The sequence below is a fragment of the Acromyrmex echinatior genome, chromosome 1 (assembly GCF_024713525.1).
Source record: "Acromyrmex echinatior isolate Ae372 chromosome 1, ASM2471352v2, whole genome shotgun sequence".
NCBI lineage: Eukaryota > Metazoa > Arthropoda > Insecta > Hymenoptera > Formicidae > Acromyrmex > Acromyrmex echinatior.
The window spans coordinates 10,413,120-10,439,259 of NC_141852.1; the positions used below are offsets into that span (position 1 = coordinate 10,413,120).

The window sequence follows — 26,140 nt, forward strand, 5'->3', positions numbered from 1 at the left end:
GTACCAGCAGCAGCACTCCCGCACACTCCCTCCGCCTCCGCGATTATGACGGCCTCGCGGACGCGCCGATACACCACCCGAAAACGGCTCACATCTTCGCGAATGATCACACCTCACTACCGCCTCCGTTCTCATGCGCGACGCCGTGCGTGATCCGAGATTATTGATCACCCACCCGATATCGATCACCACGAACGAGCGCGATGACCACGAAACGCGTTCTCGGACGAAATCGACAGGTACCTTGGCATGATGGATTCGGTAACGGCCACTACACTAATAATGCGATTCTCCGAAAGTTTCCACTATACTCGATTATCTCGATCGAATCGCCCGATCGCGCGCGACATCGATCGGCAGCTCTCCGCTGCAACGTTCCGACGATTCACTGCTGTGAAAACTGCTGCGCGTCACGTCGCGTTGCGATCATCGTTACGCGTTTGTTTCGAATGCGACAAATGAGCGGCGATGGAGCACTGACTGTACGAGTTGCGAGAATGGCTGTTTTTTATTTTATTACTCGACTGTACTCTCTCGTCTTTGCTAAATGTTAAACATATATCTATCTCACTTTAAATTCCAAAAATATATACAAGTTTAGTCACAGAAAACAAATCTAATGTCACTCTCGCGCGCCGAACGGTACGTCTCGTTGAATGTTGTTGTCCGATAACGAGAGACAGGAAGAACGATTATCTCGGTTGAAACACTGTAGCCATTACAAGAGCCACGTATCATTCACCTCTGCACAAGGACGTCTTGTCGGTCTTGTCCGCAAACACGGCGCGTACGAACTACTTGTTGATCAGCGCCCCTGAGACTAACTGCCTGCGCACGATCCGCGTTTCGCCGTGAAGTTGGCGCCAATTCCGGTACATTGACCACTAAACGCGTGAATAATTAACTGTCGCAGGTGTCCATTAATTCAAATTGTCGTTCGATGAGAGAGGGAATGATCTCCGTACTTCTTCGTGACAATACGAGCATTATGATTGACAACTGTTATCGTGATGAAAATATTCAATTCTATTCGTTGGCACTGTTTCGGTAGAATAGCGCACAAAAAAACGTACCGATGGCCGAAACGAGTCTGTAAGAAATAATAACAGATACAGTGAGTTGCAAAAAGTATTTGCAAAAAGAAAATATTTAAAAGAAAATTTATTTTTTAAAAGTAAGTATTAATTGGGAATCTATTAATAAAGAATTAAATAAACTGTATATTTCTCAAAATTATTTTACCTGAAAAGATATGTAATAATTAAAATATATTATCTTAAAAATAAATGAAAATGAAAAATCGTATTAAGCTAAATAAGTTCGTTCGGTTTTATTGGTTCAAAATTGTGTATACAATATTTTTGTTACGAATGGACAAAATGGACAAAAGATTTAAAAAAGAATTTTAAAGCGTTAAATCTCTGCTTTTTAAAAGTTCACTATATTTTTTGAGTTTATGTAAATTTGATAATTTTTACATATGAAAAACTACGAGCTAAAAAAATGGAAATAATTTTTTTTTCACTTTATGGGCCTATTACATGCTCAAAAAAAAAATAAAAATTTTTGACTATCTAACGTGAAAGCTTAAAGTTTTTCCTAAAAATTCGTTTTTAAAAATTGAATCCTGCGATTTATTGTTACTGAATTACTTACGGATCATATTCTTACTTTGGTTGCACATAACTCTTAAAAAAACATTGTACTAATTAAAAAAATAGATTCTTAAAGCTAAAACATTGCTCTATAAATGACTAAAATTTATTTTATGTTTCAAAAAAATTGTGTTTTATCCCATCCTAAAAAACCGAATAAACTTATTTATCAACTCAATGAGTTCATCAACTTACTTGAATTCACAAAAAGTATTTGTATAAATTCGAGAAATATAGATTCTAAGACTGGTATTAATTCAGAATCGATTCTTACATTTGAAATCGTAATATCTTAGATACAGTCTTAAGACTGTATCTAAACCATAAACCAATCATAAGCTTCTATTAGCATTTTAAAAGCTTACTTAAGATGGTCTTAGAAACAGACTATGAATCGTCTTAAAATCAGAAATACACGCAGCTCTTTTGTTTATATTAGGCATCATAATATATATTCATTGTATATATATATATATATATATATATATATATAAAATGTTAATTAATGTATCTATTTTCTACAAATTGTATATATTTTTTTCCTATACGAATACTTTTTGCACTCGCTGTAAAATGAGATCCATTTAACGTGCAAAGCAAATGCTTCGAAATATTCTTTCATTGGTCAATTCGTAAAATTCTTTTTTCCTCAATGAAGAATTTGCAGCATTAAATGAACAGCACCTCTAAATGAGAAACGTTGCAATGATCAAAGTGATAGAAAGTTACGTAAAAAGATCCGGCTGTGAATCAAGTTTCTGGCATACGACCGACGCTGATCATTAATCAACGAATATCGCATGTCACAACGATGCATACATGATTATCCGATTATTCGGGAGGTATCCCATTTATCGTCTGCACCGATAGTATTGATGATGAACGTGCAAAATTCTTCGCAAACCGTGCTGCACACAATTCCGAGAATACGGAAATCGTGAAAAGCGATTTTCGTGAAACACGACGCAACGAATTCCCACCGTCTCTTTCTCTCGGTCGATCCGCACAGGTTATACCGCGACACGCTCCGACGAGAGACCGAGCGATACTGAAACCTGAAACATGGAATCGCACGCGCGTGCTTAGACGCGCCAGACGACGCATCGAGTCCGCGTATCGCGTGTGTGCCGACTGATAACAAATTTAAACTTTGTCAAATCTCATATAAATGTATACAAATTTAATATGAATATGTACACCTATATATCGAAAAGGCAATAGAAGGAAAAATATACTAATTGATTATGCGTAAACATAACGATAAATTTTGCAATTTTTATCTGCACGTTGAGTTGCAACAAACCTCACAGTTTCCAATTTAATCCCTACCTGAAAATTTTATTTAAATAATATCTCTCCGTTGAGAGAAATATATATATATATATATATACTGAATCTCAATAAATAATTGTTTGGATAGTATTAATATAACATTTATTTATGGAAAATAAATATTTGCTAAATAAAAAAATATAATATTATAGTTAAATCAAGTAAATATGCATATTAATATTTAATCAATAGTCAACTGGCACGTCAAACAAATATTTATTAAAATTTGGTATATTTTTCTTTCAGTGTAATATAATATTTTGTAATATACATTTTGAAACAGTCACGTGCGACATACATGTTATATAATCTCTTTGAAGGTTTAAAAGAGGGACGTTATGAAAAGGCTTGTTTTTACTGTGCTTAAGAAAAGACATCGTTTCTTATAATTTTTGAGACGAGAAATTCGATATTGTTAGTTTAAAAGAAACACATAAAAATCGAGTTTAACTCAATAACAGCCTGGCACAATCATATGTTTTATACCCCAGCGGCAAGAAAGTATGAATTGTTATAAAATAAATATAATTTTCTCTTTTCTTTAACATATCTTCTTTCTTCTTTAATTAACTCTTTCTAATAAATTACTCTTTACGAATCCTTAAATATTCCATTGTTAAAAATATGCAAAAAGTGGTTCATATTTAATTACATTAATTAAAATCTATATTATATGGATTTTAATTAATTATATTAATTAAAATCTATTTTATATTATATTATATATTAACAAAAAGTGAGTGATGTACATTCGCGGCGTGCGTATTTAATTATATTAATTAATATCTTTATTTTTTAATACTTTTATAATAAACTACTTAACACTTATTTCGCTACGTGCTTATTTTGTTTAATTTATTTTATTTCTACTTACTTTTTTTTAGAAATGATTAAATCCATAATGTTTCTAAATAAACCGGAAAATAATCAATATACAATATATTATCAATAATAGTGATTTTAATTGGGATATAAAAACACATCAGATGATTATTTATGAAAAAAAAAAATAGGTATGACTACTCGCAAGTTGAAATCAGGAAAACGCGTGAAGTCACAATCATTAGCAGAATTTGATACAAATCGCCATGCCACAAATCTGTATCAAAGATATGATCACAGTATGTTACATCATATTTTGACATTTAAAATATAGACTATCTTAATTTGCTATTTCTAATCTTGGAATATCTGTAAGTTTAAAGAGTTGGTATAAAGGGAATACACACTCAGAACACCTCAAAAATTTTAATTTTATAATTATAATAATAAATTTTAATAATATTATATTATATTATATTATAATTAAATATATAAATTTACATTTAGTTATATCCTTATGAGATAGAAGTATATAAAAATAATGAACTTTCAGACTTCTGGATATCTCAATATTTTTTATTTTCATCTTCCAGGATAATTTTAAAGAAAACTAAAATATGAGTTGTGGCCATCTACCTACCCACTCAAAGATTAATAGCAAAAATATCAGACAACTGAAAGTTTCGTGCGCTTGTACAAACATGTTCGAATCAGCTATATATGTAAGTCACTAGGAGAAAACCGATTTGTTTCAAGTATACGAAAACTTTCCGTTAATATTTTTGCTATTAAATACAGCATTTTTATAAAATATTTCATATTTTTAATATCCATGTGTACATTACATCATCGATATATGTGGTCTGTTCCTGCACTAGACTGCACCAGCACTCTCTTTTTCATTTTCAACAAATATCAAACATATACCTGTCTCACTTTAAGTTCCAAAAGTACACTAGTTCAGCCACAGAAAAACCTATGTACTTATAATTAGCAACTCATTTGCGAATGACTGACGTCACGCACTTTCCCGATTAAAAAATTTTATTTTTTATGCGTTCGTCATTATATGACGTAATTTTAACTAACATTGTTAATTAAAATTCCTCGCCTCAAAAAAAACTTTAAAAAACAATATCTACTAAATATTTTCCCGAGTACAGCAAAACAATTGGCCTTTTTATAATACTTTTCTTTATTTACATTTAACTTTAAACTTAAATTGTTAATTATACACGTATAAAGATTTTCAGTATAATGAAAACGTTATTACAAATTTTCTGAAAATAACTAACTTATTAATAACTTTTTATTATTACAAAAAAGCCTGATGTCCATTTTATAATTAGTTTTCATTACAGAGCAATTACATCTTTCTCATGCATGTTTTCGTTATTATTCAATTTAATCTAATTTTTTACAAGATAACTTAAATGATATATCAGATTAACGAACAACAGTTATTGCACAATTTTAGAAATTCTTTTTTATAACATAAATATACATAATAAAAGTTTAAACTTTTCTTTCTATATTAATAATTAAAAAAACAAACTATAATATATTAATTTTAATTAAAGAATTGCACGTACAGTTACATTGCATTACAGTTAAGTATAAATATATATATGCATTTAATAGTCTTATTACTGCAATTTTTGTAAATACAAAAAAATTTTTTCCTCTATCTGTCTTTTTATTTACTAAAAAAAAACATATATTCCTTCTCTTATTTTTTAAATCAGCCTTGTAATTTAAAACTGTTTTTTGCTACTGCAGATAATATAAACGATTGAGATCAACTTACTTTGTGAATATAGAAAAGTACTGTTTATATTAGCGTTGAGTAACATATATAAACGAGAAAGTTCATTAAATATGCATTTAATTAATAACAAAGTGAATATAACGAATAATAACGAACTTTATTCTTTTGCATACTGTGCTGAAACCAAATTGAAAAAAATATAATATAGTTACAAAGAGAAATAGAGTTCTATATTTGCAGAATGGGTGACATCTGAATAATTAATTCAAAATCTTGAAAAGTAAAATTCAAAGTGACCTTCACGCTTGCATTTTATGTACATCAAAGCATTTCATGTACTCCAAAATAATTACTAAAAGTTACTTTTTAATCAGTAACGATTTATTTTGATATCAATGCACATTAAATTAATTAACATTATAGTTATACCAATAAGTATAACTGATTAATCATAAGTATAACTAATTATCTCTTTTCAAACTAATAACAATATAATCTTTTGTATGGAATAATTCCATATCTAACTTATCAAATGTCAATTAAATTATTTTGCTGAACAATTGATGCGCGCAATACTTTCCGTTGATAAATATGTCACTGCAGATAACAATTATACATTTTACCAAATTTCGATTATTGAGATTAATGGATATAATACTGATCGAGATTTGGCTGATTCGTGATTGATGAAAGTTTCTATTTAATTCTATTTAAAAAGAGGGCGAAGAGAGTTTCCGATCTAAATGTTAAGAAATTAAAAATAATTATTTATATAAATGCTGTTAGCGATAACATGGATACGTTTCATTCCACGCATGATATGTTGCATGATGTATCCTTCTTATTCGGTGAACAACAATAAAATGATACATCATAAATGCCTTCACACAAATTGACACACAAATATTATTCCATCTTTCTATGTATTCCATGAGTAACCAAGAAAGATGGAACGATATTTTGTCGACTGTATCACTAAATGGAAGACATCCTATATGGATTATACTTGAATTGAAATGCACTCCAATGCTGCTCCAGTCAGAATAATAAACGCTACAGACTGATAGACATAAAGCTGCCAAAGTGAGGGGAAATATAATATGAACCTTTTATCGATAAAATACCTAATATTTATTTTCTGCCAAATAACGTGACAACATTTTGACATTGAGTTCCACATTTTGACCTTTCATTGTTCAAATGCTTGCAATATATCTTCTGGGGCCCTATCCTGTAATTTTTAACGATAACGTCGATATCATTAGCAGCTTTTTCATCATATAAAGGCTATATTCCAAAATTTACTAGCATATTGAAAATCTATAGTTTACGTTACGTGCACTATAGATTTCCACTACTGGCAGTAAATTTTGGAACACAGCTAAAATATCTGTGCAATGACACTGTAACGATATCGACTGTCATTAAGAATTAGGGGCTCCGCATATAATAAAAGGAACAGAGAACAGAATAGAGAATAAGAATTTCAATCTATCAGAAATCATATATTGTGGAATACACAATTTCTGATAGGTTGATATTCTTATTCAATAGGGCAGCTGGATCGCGGTCCGATTCACGTGCTGCAACGCTTATAAATCATTTTATCCTTGTTGTTTGTCAAATGTTAAACAAAGACAAATATTATGAGCGTGTCATCATGAATCGGACTACGGTCTTAAATAGCTTCATGTACATACATATAGCAATGTATTGCGACTTTTAAAGTATATTACATTAGTGTAGGTACAGGACAATAGCGAACCCGCGTCTCCCGCATCAGTCGTTAGGTCGTTACCCGCGAAAGGAGGTTATGTTCAGATGTCGCACTGTGCGGCGAGTTCGGAGTTGGGAGAAATATAGAAAACGTACTTCCGACATGCTGCTGCCGACTCTGGAAATTTGGCGAGATTATACTGAGTTTCATCAGGCTTAGTGAGCATCACGATGCATTGAGGATTGGCTAATCCTATACAAGAAGCACACGAAGACGCTACGAAAAATCGTGCATATTAATCGAACTCTATACGTGCGAATGTGTCTCGATCTATGTAGAAAGAGAGGTTAGAATTCCAAGCTTGGATACATAATAAGTGAACGTAAAACAAGGAGATTGATCGTGGATATAAGGCAAGTTTTTTTTAAATTTCTAATTGCATTATGCGCAAATGCAACTCTGCTCTTGCGCATACAGCATAATTGATCGATTGATAAATTAAAAAACTCGCTTATAATTATGAACGGTTGTGCAGATCGCGATATATCAGTGCTACGAATCGAAACAACAGCCAGGGTTACGACATGAGCACTCAGCAGAGCCCAGCCGCCCTGCAATCCACTGTCGATCGTGAGAAGGTATACACATGGATAATCGAGTTATCGAATCCAGAGACAAGGGAGAATGCTCTTCTGGAGTTGAGTAAGAAGCGTGAGGTAGTGCCCGATCTAGCACCTATGTTGTGGCACTCGTTTGGCACTACAGCTTCTCTCCTTCAGGAGATCATTAACATTTATCCGGCAATCAACCCTGCGACTCTTACCGCTTATCAGAGTAATCGGGTTTGTAATGCCTTGGCACTGCTGCAATGCGTAGCCAGCCATCCAGAAACAAGATCTGTATTTTTACAGGTAGGATTATTCTATATGATTTACAGTTTTAAATAGCTGGAGATAAAATTCTCTCCTATAATTATTATTATTATACTGGCTGTATCTGTTATTTTATGAATAAAGAGAAGAATTTTATTTAACAAATGTATGTACAGTAGAACTCCGTTTATCTGCCACTTGTATAAACAAGTTCATGCTCAGATTCAAATATCCGAATTCATAGTTAATCTATTATCTGAACTAAGGCGCTGTAGTGCTGTGACTTCGGATAATAGAACTCAACTGCTTAACTCCAGTTTTTTGAACGTCAATTTCTATTATAGGAAATAAATACTGACAGAGAGAAGAATTAGTTAAAACTTTATTATCAGAATCATTCGATTATCGGAACTGTCTTTTCCTAGGACAACGATAAACAGAGTTGTACTATATATATACAACTAAAAGTATATATTTATAAAATATCACATATGTTTGATTTCAGGCACATGTTCCATTGTTCTTGTATCCGTTTCTGCATACCGTAAGCAAGACACGCCCATTTGAATACCTTCGCTTGACAAGCCTTGGCGTGATTGGTGCACTGGTCAAAACCGATGAGCAAGAAGTGATCACCTTTCTTCTCACTACCGAGATTATCCCACTTTGTTTGCGGATTATGGAAAGCGGCTCGGAATTAAGTAAGACTGTGGCGACATTTATATTACAGAAGATACTGTTAGATGACAGTGGCCTCTCCTATATCTGTCAGACTTACGACAGATTCAGTCATGTTGCCATGATATTAGGAAAAATGGTTTTATCCTTAGCCAAAGATCCTTCCGCACGATTGCTTAAACATGTAGTACGGTGTTACTTGAGACTCTCTGATAATCCAAGGTGAGTATCAGAATATATGCGCGATACATTCTTAGAAATCCCGAAAAATTTTAACGACGATTAATTTTACAGAGCACTGTTAGCTCTAAGGCAGTGCTTACCAGATCAGCTGAGAGATAACACATTTGCGACATGTTTACAAGAAGATGCCTCAACTAAGCATTGGTTGAACTTGCTTCTTAAGAATCTGGAGGCCGGTCCGCAACAGCCAGGTCCACCAACTCAGCCAGGTCAACAAGATCCGAGGACGATTGGTATGTCGCCGCTTACATCTTAAAGTATCCTCTTTTTTTGACGATCATATGATATTTGGTATAGGAAAATATCATATAAAGACTTTAAAATGCTTCTATCCGTTCTATATCCATTTTTATGAAATGGTACATCATACTAGATTGCTATCTGTATTGTTACATACAATATAAATATGAATTGTGCTGTGAAAATTAGTAATAAGTATATCGTCAGATTGGCAAATCAAGTACGTTATAATCATTGTAAATATGTATAGACGCTTGCAGCGAAATCTACCAATTATAATCGGTTCGATTTCATTCATTCAAACTTGAAAACTACCGATTAGTAGCCTTTTTATATAAATCAAAAATGTTTTGTATGAACAAGATATTATGGTGTAGGAGGTTTTAGTGCTAGATACATATTAATGTATGTATAATATATAATTATATATAAAATATGCAAGTGTGATTATCTATAAAGGTAAATCGACTTAATTTATATTAATCATTATATTTACGCTTAGACGCCGAATATTTTGGTAGATTTTACAACATAGATGCGTTATCCATTGCCTAAAAATCTTATGTCATAAGTCGGTATTTGATTACGCAAAAATTATTCTTCAATATACAAGTAAACATGCAAATATTAGATTAACATTCTTCTCTTTGTACATTACGTTGGCCTAATTAAATTTCGTGAAATAGGCGATATACAATACATAGCATATAAAACCGAATCAACATCTTTGAATCACTGCCTGAGAGAATGATTTACATAGAATTAATTTATGCATGCATAACGAAATTGAAGTTAGTCCCCTATATATTGTGATTGATCGATGGTGATACACTATGTTTAAATCATTACGCGTAATACAATGGCATCATCTATGTCGTCAAACGATTACGAGTCGTAACTTATAATATAATTTTATGAGATATTGGGACTAAGTCGAATATATGAATACAAATTTGACATATACGATTATATACATTTTGCCTAGCTCAACTGCAATTGAATTAAAATAGGAATAATGGCTAACATTTTGAAGAAGTTTGCATCGTTATATCGTTCATATCGTTTGTCATTTTGAGCTCAGTCTCATTCTATAAAAAGAAAGGAAAAAAGAAAAATAACGTGATAAGATTTCTTCCACGATTGAGGATCGTGAAATTATACTCACCACTTTTTGAGGATCTCTCGAACGTAGAAAACCGTGTATAATGGGTGTAAATAATTTCTTATCCGCACGACTGTACTTAGACGGGCCCGTAAACCACGAGACCAGCAGGCCCACTAGAATTGTAATTAGAAAACCCACCCACGTGTACCAGAGATAAGACATTCTGTACAGGAAGAAAGGCTGTTCCCTGAAGAAAAAAATTAAGATGTTTTTAATACGATATGATATATGGGAAGCGTCATTACGCGGTTTTTATATATGAGAACGATTTAATAAATGTACCTGACAGCGGTCTCGACGATTGTCGTGAGGTTTCCAGCTGTGCTCCTCAACGATTCGGTGCATCCATGTACCGATACCGGTTTTACCGGGAAATAAATTGATCCGTCAGAGATCGCTGCTTGTGTGCCGAACGAGATCCAAGCGACTAAGTTCAGACTAACCACCGCACCGACGAGTGCTCCCTATTCGAATAAAAAAATTAAGTTGGGATGATCCCATAGCGAATGCAGGATTTCTTAAGATCGGTTTAATTTTAATAAATTCCACGATTCACTTATGTTGTAAATCTGTCATTGAAATTAACCATCGAAAATTCTGCGATTATCCTGATATTACATTAAGATTTAAATTTATATAAATAAACATATCTTCGAAATAAAGTATTAGAAGACAATATGGATATTGTTTAGATATAAGTGATACAATACGCATATAGAACGTTGATGTCCTATTAATGAAATAAACCTAAAAACAATGTATTTCTGTCGATTTCTCTACAATAATCCTCTTACCATAGAATTGGCCATTGGGAACAGCATGCCCAATGTGAACATTCCAAGTAAGGGCCCGGCAGTTATTCCTGATAAACTTTTACCAGCCTGAAAAGATCACTCAACACACTCTTTATTCGCACAGATTAATCGAGAATTAATTTACGCAAATGATCCGGTATCTCGTTACCGAACGTTCGTGTACGATTACGTTTATTTCTTACCTGAATCAAACCACTCAGTTTTTCCACCATGAATACGAGACTCACGCAAATGACTCCTATTATCACAACTATGGCTTTCATTATACGACTCGCGCCAACGTTAGAGATCGGCTTACGGAGACACGGCTTGATCATGTCTTCATAGATTACGCCAGACATGGAATTTAATCCCGTCGACATTGTGCTAAAGATCAACGAGTGTTTTACATAGCCAAAAAGGAAAGATGAACGGAAGAGCGGTATATAGAGTAAGTTATACAAGTGAGATCCCTTTCATCTTGGTATTATATTAAATAATTTAAAATTTAGCAAAAAATTTATATCCACAAAAAAATGAGAGATATATTGATCCTGTATATTTTAATTGAGAAAATCATTTTCAAATACATTTTAATCTAAAAAATCAGAACATCTAAATTCTATAATACCTCAACGCCGCGCTGAATACACCAGAAACAAATAATCCCGGTAAACCTGGTATCGCCTCTGATAATTCCATCACAAAATATGGTAACAGCTGATCAGGCTTTCGTATTTGCTAAAATACAATTTTCATTAGTATATAACGCCGAAGCGTTTAATCTAAGATTTCGCATAAAATCATCTACGTTGATTATGTAAATTCCCGAGAAAGAGAGAGATAGAGAAAGAGAGAGTCAAAATTTTAATCCTACTTTCAGTCTCTTTCAACCTCAATTAAACCTTATATAAATTTATTTTGATACTTAAACAATCAAATAGTACACCTCTTTTAATATTACTTAATCTACAGCTTCTATTTAGAAAACTTCTTTTGAATCTAAAAATAGGAAATTCCATTTACAGGCTCAATATAAGGGCTCAATTCATTAGATTGGAAATTATTTTAAATCTATAGAGTCTATATACGTCCTAATTGTAAATCTCTAGAATCTATATATGTCCTAAAACTTCAATCCTGAAAGGTTCAAAGTAGGATCAAAATTTCGACTCGGGTTACTTCACATCGAGATTATTTTACCTTTGTCGTAACTGGGTCGCAGTCATAAAAAGCCGCGTAAATGACAATTCCTGTGTAGCAACATAACGAGACAATGCTGACTATGCCTACGGCCATTATTATAATCGCCCTAGAAAAGGAGATTAAATAAGTGACACATGCGCTGTCGTGCATTATGATGCATTTCTCGGACTCACACATTGGACTTCTTCAAGTTTGGCATCGCTAGGCATCGCTGCACCATCGCTTGGTTCACCGAGCACGTGGCCAGCCAATTCAAATAATTGCCAACCACCACGCCCCAGAAAGTGTGCCTTACCGTAGGATCCAGATTCATGCTGATTAAAGTAGGAAAAGGATGAAATAGATATTATTTATTGCTCGATAGAATAACTTCATAGATTGAGTATAAAAATATGAAATAAGTATTGCGTGAATTATAATAGAAACAATTATCTAAGGTATACGATAACGATAAATTAAATTAATTATAATAAAAATGTATGAAGAAATTGCTGCTAGTACTTGAAGAACTCAATCCTCCCGGAGTCGACATTTCTTTTCCACACCTCCGCTATGCCACCGGCTCTGACGGTGCCAAGTATAACAACAGTGATGACGGCACCGAACATCATCGCCGTCTGAATAGTGTCCGTCCAGACGACTGCCTTCAAGCCACCCTAAAGTGCAAAATCACGTATTTTATTATTACTGATTATCTTGAATTTTATTGTAAGTAATAATATACTATTCTATTTCTTTAACGCTTATTATGGACTAATGTAAGTATATTTTTATCTCACATTTAACGTTGAGGATAGAGGATAATTTTTATCGATTGCGTTACAAAATAAAATAAACATCTCTGCATGAAATCAACTCTCAGATCTACGAATTATATTCTTACCAAAGTCGTGTAAAAGATACACACGGCACAGACTAGTAATGCGATCGTATATAGATCCATTCCGGTCGCCTGATTGAAGGCTAGCGCCGGTACGTATATCACCATCGGTATGTAAAGCAGCTGCAAGCGCAAAATTGTTCAGCGTGTTAAATTGCTTGCAAGATCGGCGCGTATCGAGTTCAACACTTCGAGGAATCTTCGAGGAATATGTAAAGATATATTGCATGCCGAATATTGCATAATAAGAAAGATTTAGTAGTTATATACATATACATATATATATATATATGTATATACCAATTTTAAGAAGAGATTGGCAAGAACATTTATGTTCAAACAAGGAAATAAATTCTGGGCACAACTTATTTTATTAGTTTAAATTTATTTACATATATATAATAGAAATAAACTTACCATTTTGATGAGGAAGATAAAAGATCCCATGAGTCTGACCACTCGATTGAATCTTAACTCTAAATACTGTAAAAAAAGAATTGCTAGTTGTTAAAGTTCCTTGTTATACATAGAAAAAATGATTTTGTTAAAGTATTATGTCAAAATAATTTATGTAAGACGTTCAAACTTATTGTTAGAATGTTAAAACTTTTTTGCACCATTATGCTTGAACGTCCTACATAATTATTATATTTTAAAAGTCTAACAAAAAATTATTTTTCAGATCGATATGTAGCTAAATTTTAATTACTTTATTTTTTAGCTGCTTTACTTCAGCAAATTCATTCTTTCCATATAAAATTATTTACGTACCTCATAAGAAGACGTAATTCGGAGTCCGTAGAAAACCGGCAGATACACGGTCGCCATTGTGAGGGATACAAAACTATCCCCGATCACGGCACACCATAATTGCGTGCCGTAAACGTACATTTCGGCCGGCAATCCCAACATTGCTATGCCCGACACGTAGCTACAATTTTAAGGGGCTGTCCTTAGAATTACTCGTAATCATACAGCATTTAGACAATGCAAATTTAAACGTCACTAATTTTCAATTTATTTCTAGCAAATGGACAATCACTCAATTTAATGTTGTTAACAGCGAACATAATTTTGTGAATTAAAAGTAAATATGCAGGAGAGACAAAGAATAGTTTTGTCTCATTAAAAAATTGCATTTTGCGATTATCGATGATTATGAATGATTAAAGTGTTAATATAATGTACATATATAATTTAATTAAATATAATATACATATATAATTTTAATTTATATACATTATATGTTGTAAAATGAAAATTATGTATCTTAATTCATAAAAATGAAAATTATGTATCTTAATTCTAAAAATTCATAAAAATTAATTCACAATTTTACAATTTTAGTAAAGAACATGTTTAAATCAAAAGTAAAGCAATTTGCAAATAGCAGTTGCCGTCAATAAAACATTAATGGCTTCTGACTAATATAGGGTGCTCTTAAAACGAATTCTTATCCGGATTATTCTGACACGTGGGCTATTAATATTTAGAATCTGAACTAGCGAACCTTGACGGCCAATTGAAATGAATCTTATCTCATCATCTTATATGTCCTATATGTATATTTTCACACAGAACAGTTTTTCTATCAATATCTTAATGCTCTCATATTCATTAAGCTTATATAAAGTTAGATAGATTAAGACCAGACATACATTCAAAAAGAAAAAAACTATTAATTTTACTTAAAACAGTAATATTAATAAAAGATACATAAAATTTTTAATTAGAAACATTAACAAATAGCACAAGCATAATTATTGGTGTCGAACTTACCCATAGTAATAATAGTTTACCTTTCAAATTTAGAAGTTCGCCATTTTCATTTTATACATTTTTAAAATTGAAAATGTATAAAATCGGCTACGACAAAGATTAAATTTATTAATATATTTTTTTAAGAATTTGTTGGGTATTTTGTTTCAGATCAATATGAAATCTATGATGATTATTTGTATCACTATTAGTGCTAACAGTTGTGATGATACTATTTGTTAATATTTTTTATTAAAAATTTTATGTAACACTTAACTCGTTATATTCTTTAGAGGGGAATCTCACTCTAAAGAATAAAATTGAATCAATTCTTGGAAAAGAATGATTCAATTAATTTTTCTAAATAAGATTTCATTATTTAGAATGAAATTCACTCTGAAAGTTTTAAAAAGTATACTAATATATATGTAAGACATTGATCAAAATCCTTTGTGAGTAAAATTAATAGTTTCTGCAAAAAGAAATTATAAAAATAGAGGCATCTTTTTAATCTTTTTGGATGTATGAACCTCCTAAATAAAAATATTTTCATATATTTTTCTCAAAGCATTAAAAGATATTTTAAAGTTTAGATTATTAAAAGATATTTAAAGTCTCAGAGAACATATGTTTTTAATTACTTTTTCGATGCTACGCGGTACAAGATTTTAACTAAAACTTGAGAAAAAGAAATAAAAAAAGGACTAAATCTTTACCTTGCTATCAATGACATGCTTATCGGAAATATAGACATCTTTTGGCCGCCTACAAGGTATTCTCCCACGGCGTCCGCCTTTTTCCTGGACGCATAATACTGATAGACGCCTACGAGGGCAGAGACGCCCAGCAACCCGATGAATACGATCGAATCGACCAAATCAAATGTTCGCCGGTTATCCGACGTATCCATTGTACCGCAGGTTCCTTTCGTCGAGCAAAAATTGTTCTAACCAGATATTTTATAGTCGATAAATTTTGGATTTTGATATCACCATTACGATACTCTTTCGATATTCAGTATTCAGTAACTCAATATACTGAGTGCATTTGTAGAAATTTGCAAATTGGAAAATTAGTGGTATTTCCCGTCGCGTGCGAGTTCTCCAACATCCTACAGAAATCTGGCAAGTGGTGTTAGATCCACATTTAAGTTTGATATTTTTAAAATTATAAGAGAGAGAGAGAGAGAGAGAGAGAGAGAGAGACTGCGAAATTTTATATGAAAATCAATCTATTCACATGGATTAAATATTTAACTCTAAGGAGCACGTTAGAGATAGATGATATTTATTCTAAATCTGTTCACTTCATCATACATTTTATATAGTTACACAAATGTTCACGAAACTATCACGTTTTTATAAACTGTTTTAATAATTGCTGTAAAGTTAGAAAGTTCGACGTGCTCGTCAAATTCTTCAAAATCATATGGAAGCGAAAAATGAATTAGAAAAATCACAATCGATGAGACTGAAGTCAAACCCGATATTTTTACGAAAGCCGTCGTTTTGATCCCTTTGATCTCGCGCGATTACCGTGATTTCGAGATTGTGCGACGACGCGGCGACGAGATTACGGATATGCCGCTTCTTCTGCACGCTCTACGAAATGTCTGTGACGGTGAAAGAACGACGCGTCAAATACAGCTTCACGGGCCACGATTGAATAATTGCGGATTCTCCGCCGCTCCGTTGCTCCATATCGCCCTCGACTACCGCCTTCCGTAATGGTACTTATATGAGCATATGTAACAGCCGATGGACTTTTTGAAGATCACCTTCCGGTCTCACTTGTATTTTCGTCCGATTAATCCTTTCAATTCTCAACTTCTTTATTGATTGAAAGGAGAATAGAAAGAAATCTTTTAAATTCACGAATGTTTCAGACAAAATGGTTTTCATCTTTTATAGTAATATACTTTCTAAATTTTTTGGAGTAGAATCTCACACGTTAAAGAATAAATATCGAATTAGTCTTGAAAAAGACTCAATTTTTATTCTTTAAGAATGTAAAATTTATTCTAAAACTTTTAGAAAGTATGAGAATAATGTTTATTATTGATGCACATAGCTATAAATTCAAAGTATTTAATTAGATTATCTGTTAGAAGATTTTATATGATTATGTTAATCAGTTAAATGATATTTAGAAAACTATCTTTTACTACAAAGTATTTTGAAATAACGGAATAAAAGGATACAGTGGAAATGCTGGAAGCGAAATAATATTTCTGTATATATTCATCAGTATATCTAAATTTTTATTTATACAAAAAACAAAGTTGCTGTTGCTCAACATCAGAAACATTTTATCGTATTTCTTTGAGCTTATTAGAGCCAAATAAATGCTCACGAAGAATTGCAGCGTTACAAGTAAATATAGTAAAAAAAAGCGTTCACTCTCCATTATTTTTAAGAGCGATAAGGTAACAATAGTAAAATATCCGATATCCACTCAGGATACAATTATACTTCGGTATCGGTAACATGTGTGTATTTCGAGAAAATGTAGAATGGAATGTATATTGCGTCGATATTCCCATAATGACTTCCCATAATGACTGATATTCATGACGCACAAATACCTTACAAATACTTTACTACTATTATAGATAACATTACACAAAAATTATTATTATAAATTGTCTTTTTGACGATTGCTTAATATCGCAATAATCAAATCGCGCATTGAAATTTCTTTATATTTTATAGTGATGCAACGTAGTGGATGAATCAAATGATTATATTTAAACTGTCTGTCGATTCTTACACAACAATATACTTATATAACAATATCTTTCTAAAAAATCGGCACTTCTGATGTACATACGTAAAGTATATAACTCCAATATGAGTTTCGTGTAATATTTTAAATTGTAGTCATTATTTCTATAAAAACAAAAAATATTAATATTATTAAAAAATATATATATTTATAAAATATTTAATATATTATATAAATAAAATATATTTATTGCTCGTCGTTAATTTATTTATGATTAATTTGAGATTTATTGAGTTAATATATACTTTATATATGTACATATATACTTATAGAATATGCACGATATGTATATTGATATATATAAGAGACTTCGTCTCTTTATTGTATCCATATTACACAAATAAATTTCTGTATATCACAAAAATGTTTCAACATCGAAAAAATTCGTCGAAAAGGCACGCCATAATAATCTATTGTTTTAATTGTATTCATCTTACATTGCGTTGATAAAGGCACGCTTCAAGTCATACAGATATTTATATAAGAGTAAGTACGTAATCTAATCAATATGGAACACACTAATATAGGTTTAGAATAATTAATTCATACACACAATACATTCGTCTAAAGTAACGTCACAATATATTCTATATTATTATCACGCGAAAAAGATTCAATATTTTAAAGTTAAGATAATACCGAATTATAGTTTTGTGATACTTTCTGAAGCTGAAAAATCAGAAAGATTAGAAGTGATAAATTGATCGATTGTTTAAGTAATGTTACCATCATTATTCATAATACTGAATCTCTCAATTGTTAATACAAAAATTAAATTGATTTTTAAAATAAAACGTTAAATTATTAAAATTATGTACAATTCTCTTAAGTATTCTCTTAAGTACGTTAAAAGGAAAGTTGAAAAAAATCTTGCTTGTATCGAGCTGATCAAGCTGTCTAATTTTTCTGATTTTTTTCTGATTTTCGTTTACGTTTCTATGTCTATATATTTAAAGGCATTAGCAAAACAGATTAAATAAGAGTAAAATATTTGCTATATGTATATACAGTTAATTATCAACTTGAAAACTTAATGCTACAAGCTGCACCTGGGCAAAGTTAATATCTTCGTTTCTGGAAGACGCTGATCCACCCTCAAAGGGGATCATTTAAATAAAAATGAAATGAAAAGTGCGTTATAATGTGTCGTTAGTATTATTTGACTAATCGCTAAGAATAGTGAATCATGTATAAATGATTAAATCTAAGGTCAGTAGTTGTTGCAAGACGAAGATGAAGTATTCTACATTAATACATATATCCATGTAAATTCTTTCATTTGATTGTTGAAATAGTCATTTTTTAAATCTCTTAATCTTTGATTATGAAATTAATCGATAAGTATATGAAATATAATTAGAAATTTTATAAAAAATTATTTATTTAATTTTTTTCTCTGTAATAAATCTTTATTATTCTCTAGAAGAGATTCGGAAAAAATAAGTAAACTTGGAACTCCTTTTTAAATTAATTTCTATATTCATTTCTATATTCATTGGTTGATAAATTAAAATTTAATTTAAAATATAAATTAATTTAAAGCAAAATTTATTTAAAACGTTATTAATTATTAATGACAATTTACAAGTTTGAGCAATTTTCTACTCATTAAAATACTCATTAAAATTGAGCATTAACACTTTCTCCCAATCGATAAAAATAAAACATTCTTTGGGAAGTAAGTGATTATTGAGCACATCTGCTTTGAGCAAATTGTATTTGTATATGTAAACATTTTTTTTAATTTTTACAAGATTGGCTGTTATTTGAATTTACATTGCCGCGGAATTTCACAAGAATGCATTGTGTTTTAGCTCACCGCGGTTCGCAATAAAATCGTTATCGATTTCCCTTCGTTCTCGCGTGCAACGTCACTGACCTATGCAATGTGCGCGACCTTATACGCAACACGTTTGCTCGGAAGGCCTTTCATGGACGGAATGGCTGATAAGGATGCGATTTCTTAAAATATTTATTATGTATCTATTATTAAAATTCTAAATGGACACGCGCTGCAAATAATAATGCAATAGAAATTTATGCGCTCTCCAATCGTCAATCTTTAATTCGGACTATTGATATAATTTTAGCGATTGTAAACTAATCGTGAAAAAATATGAAAAAATTTCGTAAGAAATATTGAATTTTTTTATTAATCATTCATTAATTTCATTTGTAAATTGAATTAATTTTTTAGTCACAATAAATATCACAGTAAATATCAATGCATAAAATCTTTACCAATAGAAGATAACTATAAAACAAACTTAAAAGTTTATTTGAAGAACTAGCAAAAGAATAACTTTAGGGACACTCTTATCTAACAGACGAAGGTATTAGTACAGTAATTTCACGGAACCAAGTGTTTCACCAGCAGATTTAAGATCAAGAAGATAAAGTCGAGAAGATTGCACCGCGCGCGTCTACATCTCGCGAGCATGTCGCGTTAATAACTATTTAATTAAGTCACACAGCCGCATGGTTCGCGGAGGCGTGACACGCATTCACGAGTCACTCCAAAACTTACGTTACTATATTATAACTGTACAAATGATCTATTAAGACGACATTTATAGTCTCGATGTAAAAGCTATGTAAACGTTATTTTTCAAATACTTCTTCCATCAAAGTGTCGAAAATGAGCCATGCACCAACAGATCATTTCTCCAAGTCATCGAAAATATCAAGAAATCACATGTTTTATGACTTGGCGTTTAATGATTCAGGGATTATCAGGAATAAAAAATAATTATGTAGAAATATGATTACTCTCTATGACACTGTGGTCATTCATAGAACTATTGACTATGAATATCATTCTTAAAAACTGTTCAACGTACGTAAAATTGCGAGAGCATTTAAAAAAGACAAAATGATGCATTGAGTGATTTCTCATTGAGTAATCACTCATACATTCCAATATGTATTAACAATGTAGCTTGAAAAATTGTAAAAACGCGAAAAATCTTATATCTCGATGTGTTCATAGAACAAGACAGACAATAGCCACGTCACATTTTACGCCTATACGCTTCGCCACATCCTCTTTTTCATTTTCCTGTCCATTTAAACCAGAATTATCGAAGTTTCCGATAAAGAAATCTTTTCCTCAATATTCTGGGTAAATATATGTATATCTTGTTTACTTTTTCACAATTAAGCAATTATTGCCATAAAAGGTGTTCCTATTCGGACAAGTGGAACTTCAAAATGTATTTTTAGAACTAGTAAATATTTATCTGAATGTTTTTCTTTTTCAAGCTTAAGTACCTCAAGATTTATATTTTGTCGAGTAAAGTCGAGAATAATTCTGCGTACATATATTCTTATCTTAAATGCCCATAATCTTAAAACGAACTCTCGCGAGCCTTTGTCTTAAGTTGCGCGGAGTCTGGGCTCGGTGTCATCGCCGGATTATCGTAAGCATAATCGAGAGTAGTATCCTCGCTAGCGTGCCGTCGTGAGAGAGGAGTGCTCGTGGTGTTCGGTGTAGTATTATTCCCATTACTATTACTACTACTATTACTATTACTGTTATTATTCTCGATCTTGGATTCTTGCTCCACCGTGGCACTTATGCTTGGTATAGTCAACTTGAGACTATTTTGCTTATTCGTCGCTGCCTCGACGTCATCTTGCACTTTGTTCTTATTAGCCTGCTGAAGCAACAACGTAATTAAGACGTTACAGTACTCGCAACTATCACGTAAAAAATCATTAAATTTGTCGTAATAGTCGCTTGCGGTTTAAAAAAATAAGAAAATATAAGAATCTTTTATCATTTTCGCGTAGGGAACTAAATTTTTAATTGTATTTGTTATGTTGATAAATTTTATTTTATTTTTGCACGCACGTTTTAAGTTATAAAAAATCTGTCGTAATAATAATGAAGAAAAAGCTTTTTGAAAAAATCTATTCTTGTGGATTCTCACCTTCACTTTCATATTTCTTCGAAATATAGTTTGTAAAGACTCTTGAATCCTTTTCCACCGTTTTAAGGTCCTTGCCAGCAGGTACAACATTCCGAGCAGTGAGAAACAGGTCAAAATCGTTGTGATCACGAACCTATATTTAAGCCTCTCGATCTCCTCTATAAAAGAAAATTTTACGACTAATATAAAAATTTTCTGAGGATTATTGAAATAGTTAGTGTGACATATTCGATTTATTTTCGAAATCAATTCTCACATTAATTATAGGAATTGTTATAAGAAATATTAATAATGACGTTTTTTTTTCAGAAAAGGATTATTTTTTAGATAATATAATCATTAAAAATTTTTGCGCAATTTAATTTCACACACATTAACAAATAAAATGTAAATAATTAAATTTGAAAGAAACTGAGGACTAATTATTTATGTGATAATCGTTTATTATGCTCCGTAATACATCGCTGATTTTAAAAAAGGTACGCATAAGCATATCTAATATCTGTTCTCGTTAAACCTTCAAAAGTGAAAGTTGCGCATTATGTTCCTTTAAGTAAAATATATATTCTCTTATATTAGAAAGGAAGAGTCAACATTAATGTGAAACATTAAAACAAATATGTTATAAATTGCTTACAATTACTTTTTTCTAATCGCGAATTATATAAGGCAATACAAGATAAAATATTGAAATTTCCTGAGTATTCTGAAACCACTTGAAAAAGTATTTATATAATGTAAATATACCTTGATATAAATGTACATGAAAATTTATACTTCTGTAATAAAAATAGCTACAAGATTTGCAACAACAAATTACCGGTCTTCGCGACCGTGTATTAAGCGGTACTCGCGCAAGAATTATAAGCCGAGTGACGCTTGTGCGAGATTTGCGTCGTTGAAATCTCCGACTGGTTTGACTTCTCTCAAGACGTGCGGTACTTCGCAATAAAATTATGTGCATATTTTATTTGCACTTGAACTCACTCACCTCTGAGATCATCGTATTGTCTTGATTGATCCATGCGTTGAATATAGCGCTGATCATGTAGATAAACTGAAATTAGAAGGAGCGACCAATAATTAGTATAGTATTATATTTCGCGCATTCGTACTGTATTTATCGGGTAAACTTATCTAAAATGTGCTCGAGATATTTCAACATTAAATAAATGTTTTATTAACATTTCTTGTTGAGATTATCAAATATTTATTTAGAAAGCGTTACGAAAAACAAATTAATAGCGACGCTACAAAACTCGAAGATTTCTCCAACTATAACTGTTTTTCCATTATATTATCATGCACTAAATATGTGAGAGGGAAACTTGGTTTTATGTGTGTGCTCACATATAATTAAAGTCGAATCAATTACAGTTTTAAGAATAACAGTTAAATATGGTGTATATTATGTTAAATACTACTGCAATAATTTAATAATAATAAATTTAATAAATTTTAATAATATTAATATAATATTAATACATACTACAATCTTTATTAATAGTTTGTTCAAAGATACAGCTCTAAAATAAGAAAGGTAAAAGGTTATTAAAAATTGGCGTCAAAAATATATAATTATAATTAAAATATCTAATATATAAATAAATTTTAGAGATCAGTTTTATTGATTTATGACATACTTAAGCATTTATTTTTATTTTCCGTCAGAGTTTTTCCCTGTATGATCCTTCCGAACAAATTAAAAAAAAGTTTCTATAAAATTAATTCGGCTTAACGCGCAATCGATCTGTCTGCTACTAGCATACTTCAACATTTATCTTCTGTTCTCTAATGTTCTCTAATATTCTTCTTATTCAAATCAATCGTACACCTCTCAAAAAGTTCTCGCGCGCTTGCGTAAGGCTGGAGAGTCGGTCGCGATAGCAACTAATAGTACAAACAATTCCGACCTACGGTGCTTGCAGCATGTGAGAGTGCGATTACGCCTTATCCCGACTATAAATGCAAGATGACCCCGTTCCAAAAGAGAAACGAACCTAGACCTGGGACGATGAGTTTACATGGATCGATTCGCGAGCACTTAGTCGCGATGGCGTTGGATAAAATTTGCAAAGAAATTTTAAAGAAAAGAATACTCTGAGATATTTAATTGTTCAGAATAATATCAGTTATCAAAGATAAAACATTATGTGGTATGCCATACTATTTGGATCATTAATTATGATGTCGCAATTTTGAAAAATGATTTATTAGAATGTCCCACAAATGTTACAATTTAGAACAATCTTCATTCATCATTTTACAAATTTCTTGAATATCCTAGACGTGAAAAGAACCGCACGTCTTCCCCAGTTCTTATTTCATTGAACATTTTTACATTCATTACCCAACACACAGAGTCAACAAGTTCTCCCCCAACATAGAAATCGTACATAAGTCCGAACTGAGTTTACCGACATAACGTAACCGGACACCATAACGGGGTCTCTCAATGGGGAACCAGACGCGGGCCCGACAGAACTCTACACGGATAATTTCGTACGAACCAGCTACACACGTCAAATCAAATCCCCCTTCCTCTTTCCTTCTCCCCGTCAAGCAAAAGAGCATCCTTTGATATAAAGGCAGAGAATTTCATTCTTCGCGCGTCCCAAGAAGGAGCGAAGCCGCGGTTTCTCCTACCTGTCGGAGCATGAAATACATCTCCCCTTCCCTATTACGGAACCGATGTTGAATACCAAGCAGGAATGGAAGGAAAAAAAAATGACGAAGAGGAGGATAGGGAGGGCCCGAGGAGGCTGAAAGAAAAAGGACGGCGGAGAGGACAGAGGGAGGAAGAAAAGAAGCTAGGTGACTCATCGACCGCGTTCGCGTGTGGGAAGTCGGTAGGAACAGTCAGGTGCAAAGTCAACGGACCCGAGAACCCGGGTTTGGTTTGCTTGCTCGCCGCGCTCGGCAGAGGTGAACGATGGCACCGTACCTACTTGCTATCCGGTTTCCCGTATGCTCGCGTGAAAACGAGAAATCAGGACATCGCACCGCGATACTTGATAAATGCTGAATAATAATATAAGTCAAAGTCGTACAAGTAAATTCAAATTCGCAAAATATAGAACGTTATTTTTTTCGGTGACTAAAATTTAAACACTTTCATACCGATATGCGCAAATTCTAATATTTTGTCAAAAGTATTTTTAAGCTAATTGTAAAAAAGATTATATTTTTTATATTTTTTATATTTTATATATTTTAACCCTTGCGAAAAAATACATCGAACTAGGCATTGGCGGTCCGAAATAACACTCAAATTAAGTGTTAATCTTCAAGATGAAGGTTTATTTGGTTAACGCTCAATTTAAGTCTCATTTTGAACCGCTAACGCCTAATTCGGTGTATTTTTTCGTAAGAGAATATTTAAAGCGAATTTCATAATCGACTGACTGAAATCACGCAATGAATTTAATTATGATTTTAAACGATGCGCTTTAACAGTTAAAAGATAATCATCGTATAACAGTACAAAAATTATCTACTTTTAAAATGCTTATTATGAATATCCAATTTATGAATATCCTTCTAATTGTAAAATAACTGTGAGCATCAATATTCTATTAAATTGCTTGTCAATTTAATTTATGATATTATTGTTACTCTAATTATTAGGATTGCGTTTCAAAATTGAAAATTAAATTCGGCACAAAATTTGCACGATTATACGGAGAGAAAAAATTTACTATGAACGCTAATCCTGTCATAATGGCAAATTCCAGTTGCAAATATAGGGCAAATTATTGCATTATTTGCAGGTCTTACAAATATTTGTTCTTTTTTGTATTCATTACAAAAATTATTTTCAACAAATGGAAAATATTTGTCAAATACATAGCAAATTTATTTGCTATAAACAACAAACAAATTTGACAGTTAAATGCAATCCTTTTGCGTTCATAGCAAAATCATTTTTCTCGATGTAGGTATGAATAAAATATATAAATTTACACTGAATTATTTAAAGATCCAGCTTGAAAGTTTAAAAATTTTCATTTTCTAACTGTCGAATAATCATTGTATTTTCTAGGTTTTAATCTTTAACATAAAAACTTGTTTACTACTCACATTGACAGTCTTTCTTGCACTCGTCTGGCTGATAATTGTGACTCGTGGCGTTACATGCATCTGCACATGGTTTGCAATGCAGATCGAAGGGGCTGCAATACTGCGAAATGTTGCAAAGTATCTCGCCACACCTGGTACCTCGAGGATCGAGGTCGGCTAGCAAGACATTAGCCAAGACGGATAGAACAACGATAACTGACACTATCAATGTCAT

At 31.9% G+C, this 26,140-nt stretch overlaps 4 protein-coding genes across 7 annotated transcripts in view; 1 reads left to right on the plus strand and 3 right to left on the minus strand.

Annotated features, from left to right (window-relative positions):
• The window catches only part of LOC147910951 (uncharacterized), a 204,891-nt gene extending 202,031 nt beyond the window's left edge, over positions 1-2,860 (minus strand). Inside the window, exons 1-2 of the mRNA XM_087409568.1 lie at positions 2,385-2,860; positions 1-1,090 (exon numbers count right to left, since the gene is read on the minus strand). The exon at positions 1-1,090 is cut by the window's left edge and continues 112 nt beyond it. The gene's annotated coding sequence lies outside the window, so the exon portion shown is untranslated. The remainder of the gene's footprint in view (positions 1,091-2,384) is intronic.
• A 4,494-nt stretch (positions 2,861-7,354) lies between these two features.
• On the plus strand, positions 7,355-11,253 carry Rcd-1 (Required for cell differentiation 1). Its single transcript, XM_011055932.2, has 4 exons — positions 7,355-7,707; positions 7,830-8,205; positions 8,672-9,066; positions 9,139-11,253. The coding sequence occupies exons 2-4, from the start codon at positions 7,879-7,881 to the stop codon at positions 9,341-9,343; spliced, it is 927 nt and encodes a 308-aa protein (XP_011054234.1). The 5' UTR covers positions 7,355-7,707; positions 7,830-7,878; the 3' UTR covers positions 9,344-11,253.
• Positions 9,411-16,814, minus strand: LOC105145988 (sodium-coupled monocarboxylate transporter 1). Of its 2 annotated transcripts, none has more exons than XM_011055935.2 (13): positions 15,847-16,814; positions 14,144-14,303; positions 13,790-13,855; positions 13,376-13,495; positions 12,994-13,148; positions 12,666-12,806; positions 12,490-12,598; positions 11,918-12,027; positions 11,490-11,673; positions 11,287-11,373; positions 10,775-10,956; positions 10,493-10,679; positions 9,411-10,415 (listed from the first exon to the last, which is right to left on the minus strand). In XM_011055935.2, exons 1-13 carry the CDS (start codon positions 16,038-16,040, stop codon positions 10,347-10,349), a joined length of 1,764 nt encoding a protein of 587 aa, XP_011054237.1. In that variant the 5' UTR covers positions 16,041-16,814; the 3' UTR covers positions 9,411-10,346. The 2 variants fall into 2 exon arrangements, with proteins under 2 accessions (XP_011054237.1, XP_087266337.1); XM_087410211.1 differs by having other exon boundaries at positions 16,666-16,807.
• Positions 16,815-17,357: 543 nt separating this feature from the next.
• On the minus strand, positions 17,358-26,140 carry LOC105145989 (hypothetical protein). 3 transcript variants are annotated; one of them, XM_087410236.1, is made up of 5 exons: positions 25,927-26,121; positions 23,336-23,372; positions 22,838-22,903; positions 21,847-22,004; positions 17,358-21,573 (listed from the first exon to the last, which is right to left on the minus strand). In XM_087410236.1, exons 1-5 carry the CDS (start codon positions 25,984-25,986, stop codon positions 21,262-21,264), a joined length of 633 nt encoding a protein of 210 aa, XP_087266362.1. In that variant the 5' UTR covers positions 25,987-26,121; the 3' UTR covers positions 17,358-21,261. The 3 variants fall into 3 exon arrangements, with proteins under 3 accessions (XP_087266362.1, XP_011054240.1, XP_011054238.1); XM_011055938.2 differs by lacking the exon at positions 23,336-23,372 and having other exon boundaries at positions 17,358-21,570; positions 25,927-26,140; XM_011055936.2 differs by lacking the exon at positions 23,336-23,372 and having other exon boundaries at positions 25,927-26,140.

Bases quoted from the DNA above. Each gene is read 5' to 3' on its own strand.
- LOC105145989 (XM_011055936.2), bottom strand. From the start codon at position 26,140: ATGACATTGATAGTGTCAGTTATCGTTGTTCTATCCGTCTTGGCTAAT. The intron at 22,005-22,837 runs GTGAGTGAGTTC...TTTCTTTTATAG, and splicing joins ACAATACGATGATCTCAGAG to AGGAGATCGAGAGGCTTAAA. The intron at 21,574-21,846 runs GTGAGAATCCAC...TTGTTGCTTCAG, and splicing joins GAAGAAATATGAAAGTGAAG to CAGGCTAATAAGAACAAAGT.
- LOC105145988 (XM_011055935.2), bottom strand. From the start codon at position 16,040: ATGGATACGTCGGATAACCGGCGAACATTTGATTTGGTCGATTCGATC. The intron at 13,856-14,143 runs GTACGTAAATAA...CTTTTTTTACAG, and splicing joins GAATTACGTCTTCTTATGAG to TATTTAGAGTTAAGATTCAA. The intron at 11,374-11,489 runs GTAAGAAATAAA...TGATCTTTTCAG, and splicing joins AACTGAGTGGTTTGATTCAG to GCTGGTAAAAGTTTATCAGG.
- Rcd-1 (XM_011055932.2), top strand. From the start codon at position 7,879: ATGAGCACTCAGCAGAGCCCAGCCGCCCTGCAATCCACTGTCGATCGT. The intron at 8,206-8,671 runs GTAGGATTATTC...GTTTGATTTCAG, and splicing joins CAAGATCTGTATTTTTACAG to GCACATGTTCCATTGTTCTT. The intron at 9,067-9,138 runs GTGAGTATCAGA...TTAATTTTACAG, and splicing joins AGACTCTCTGATAATCCAAG to AGCACTGTTAGCTCTAAGGC.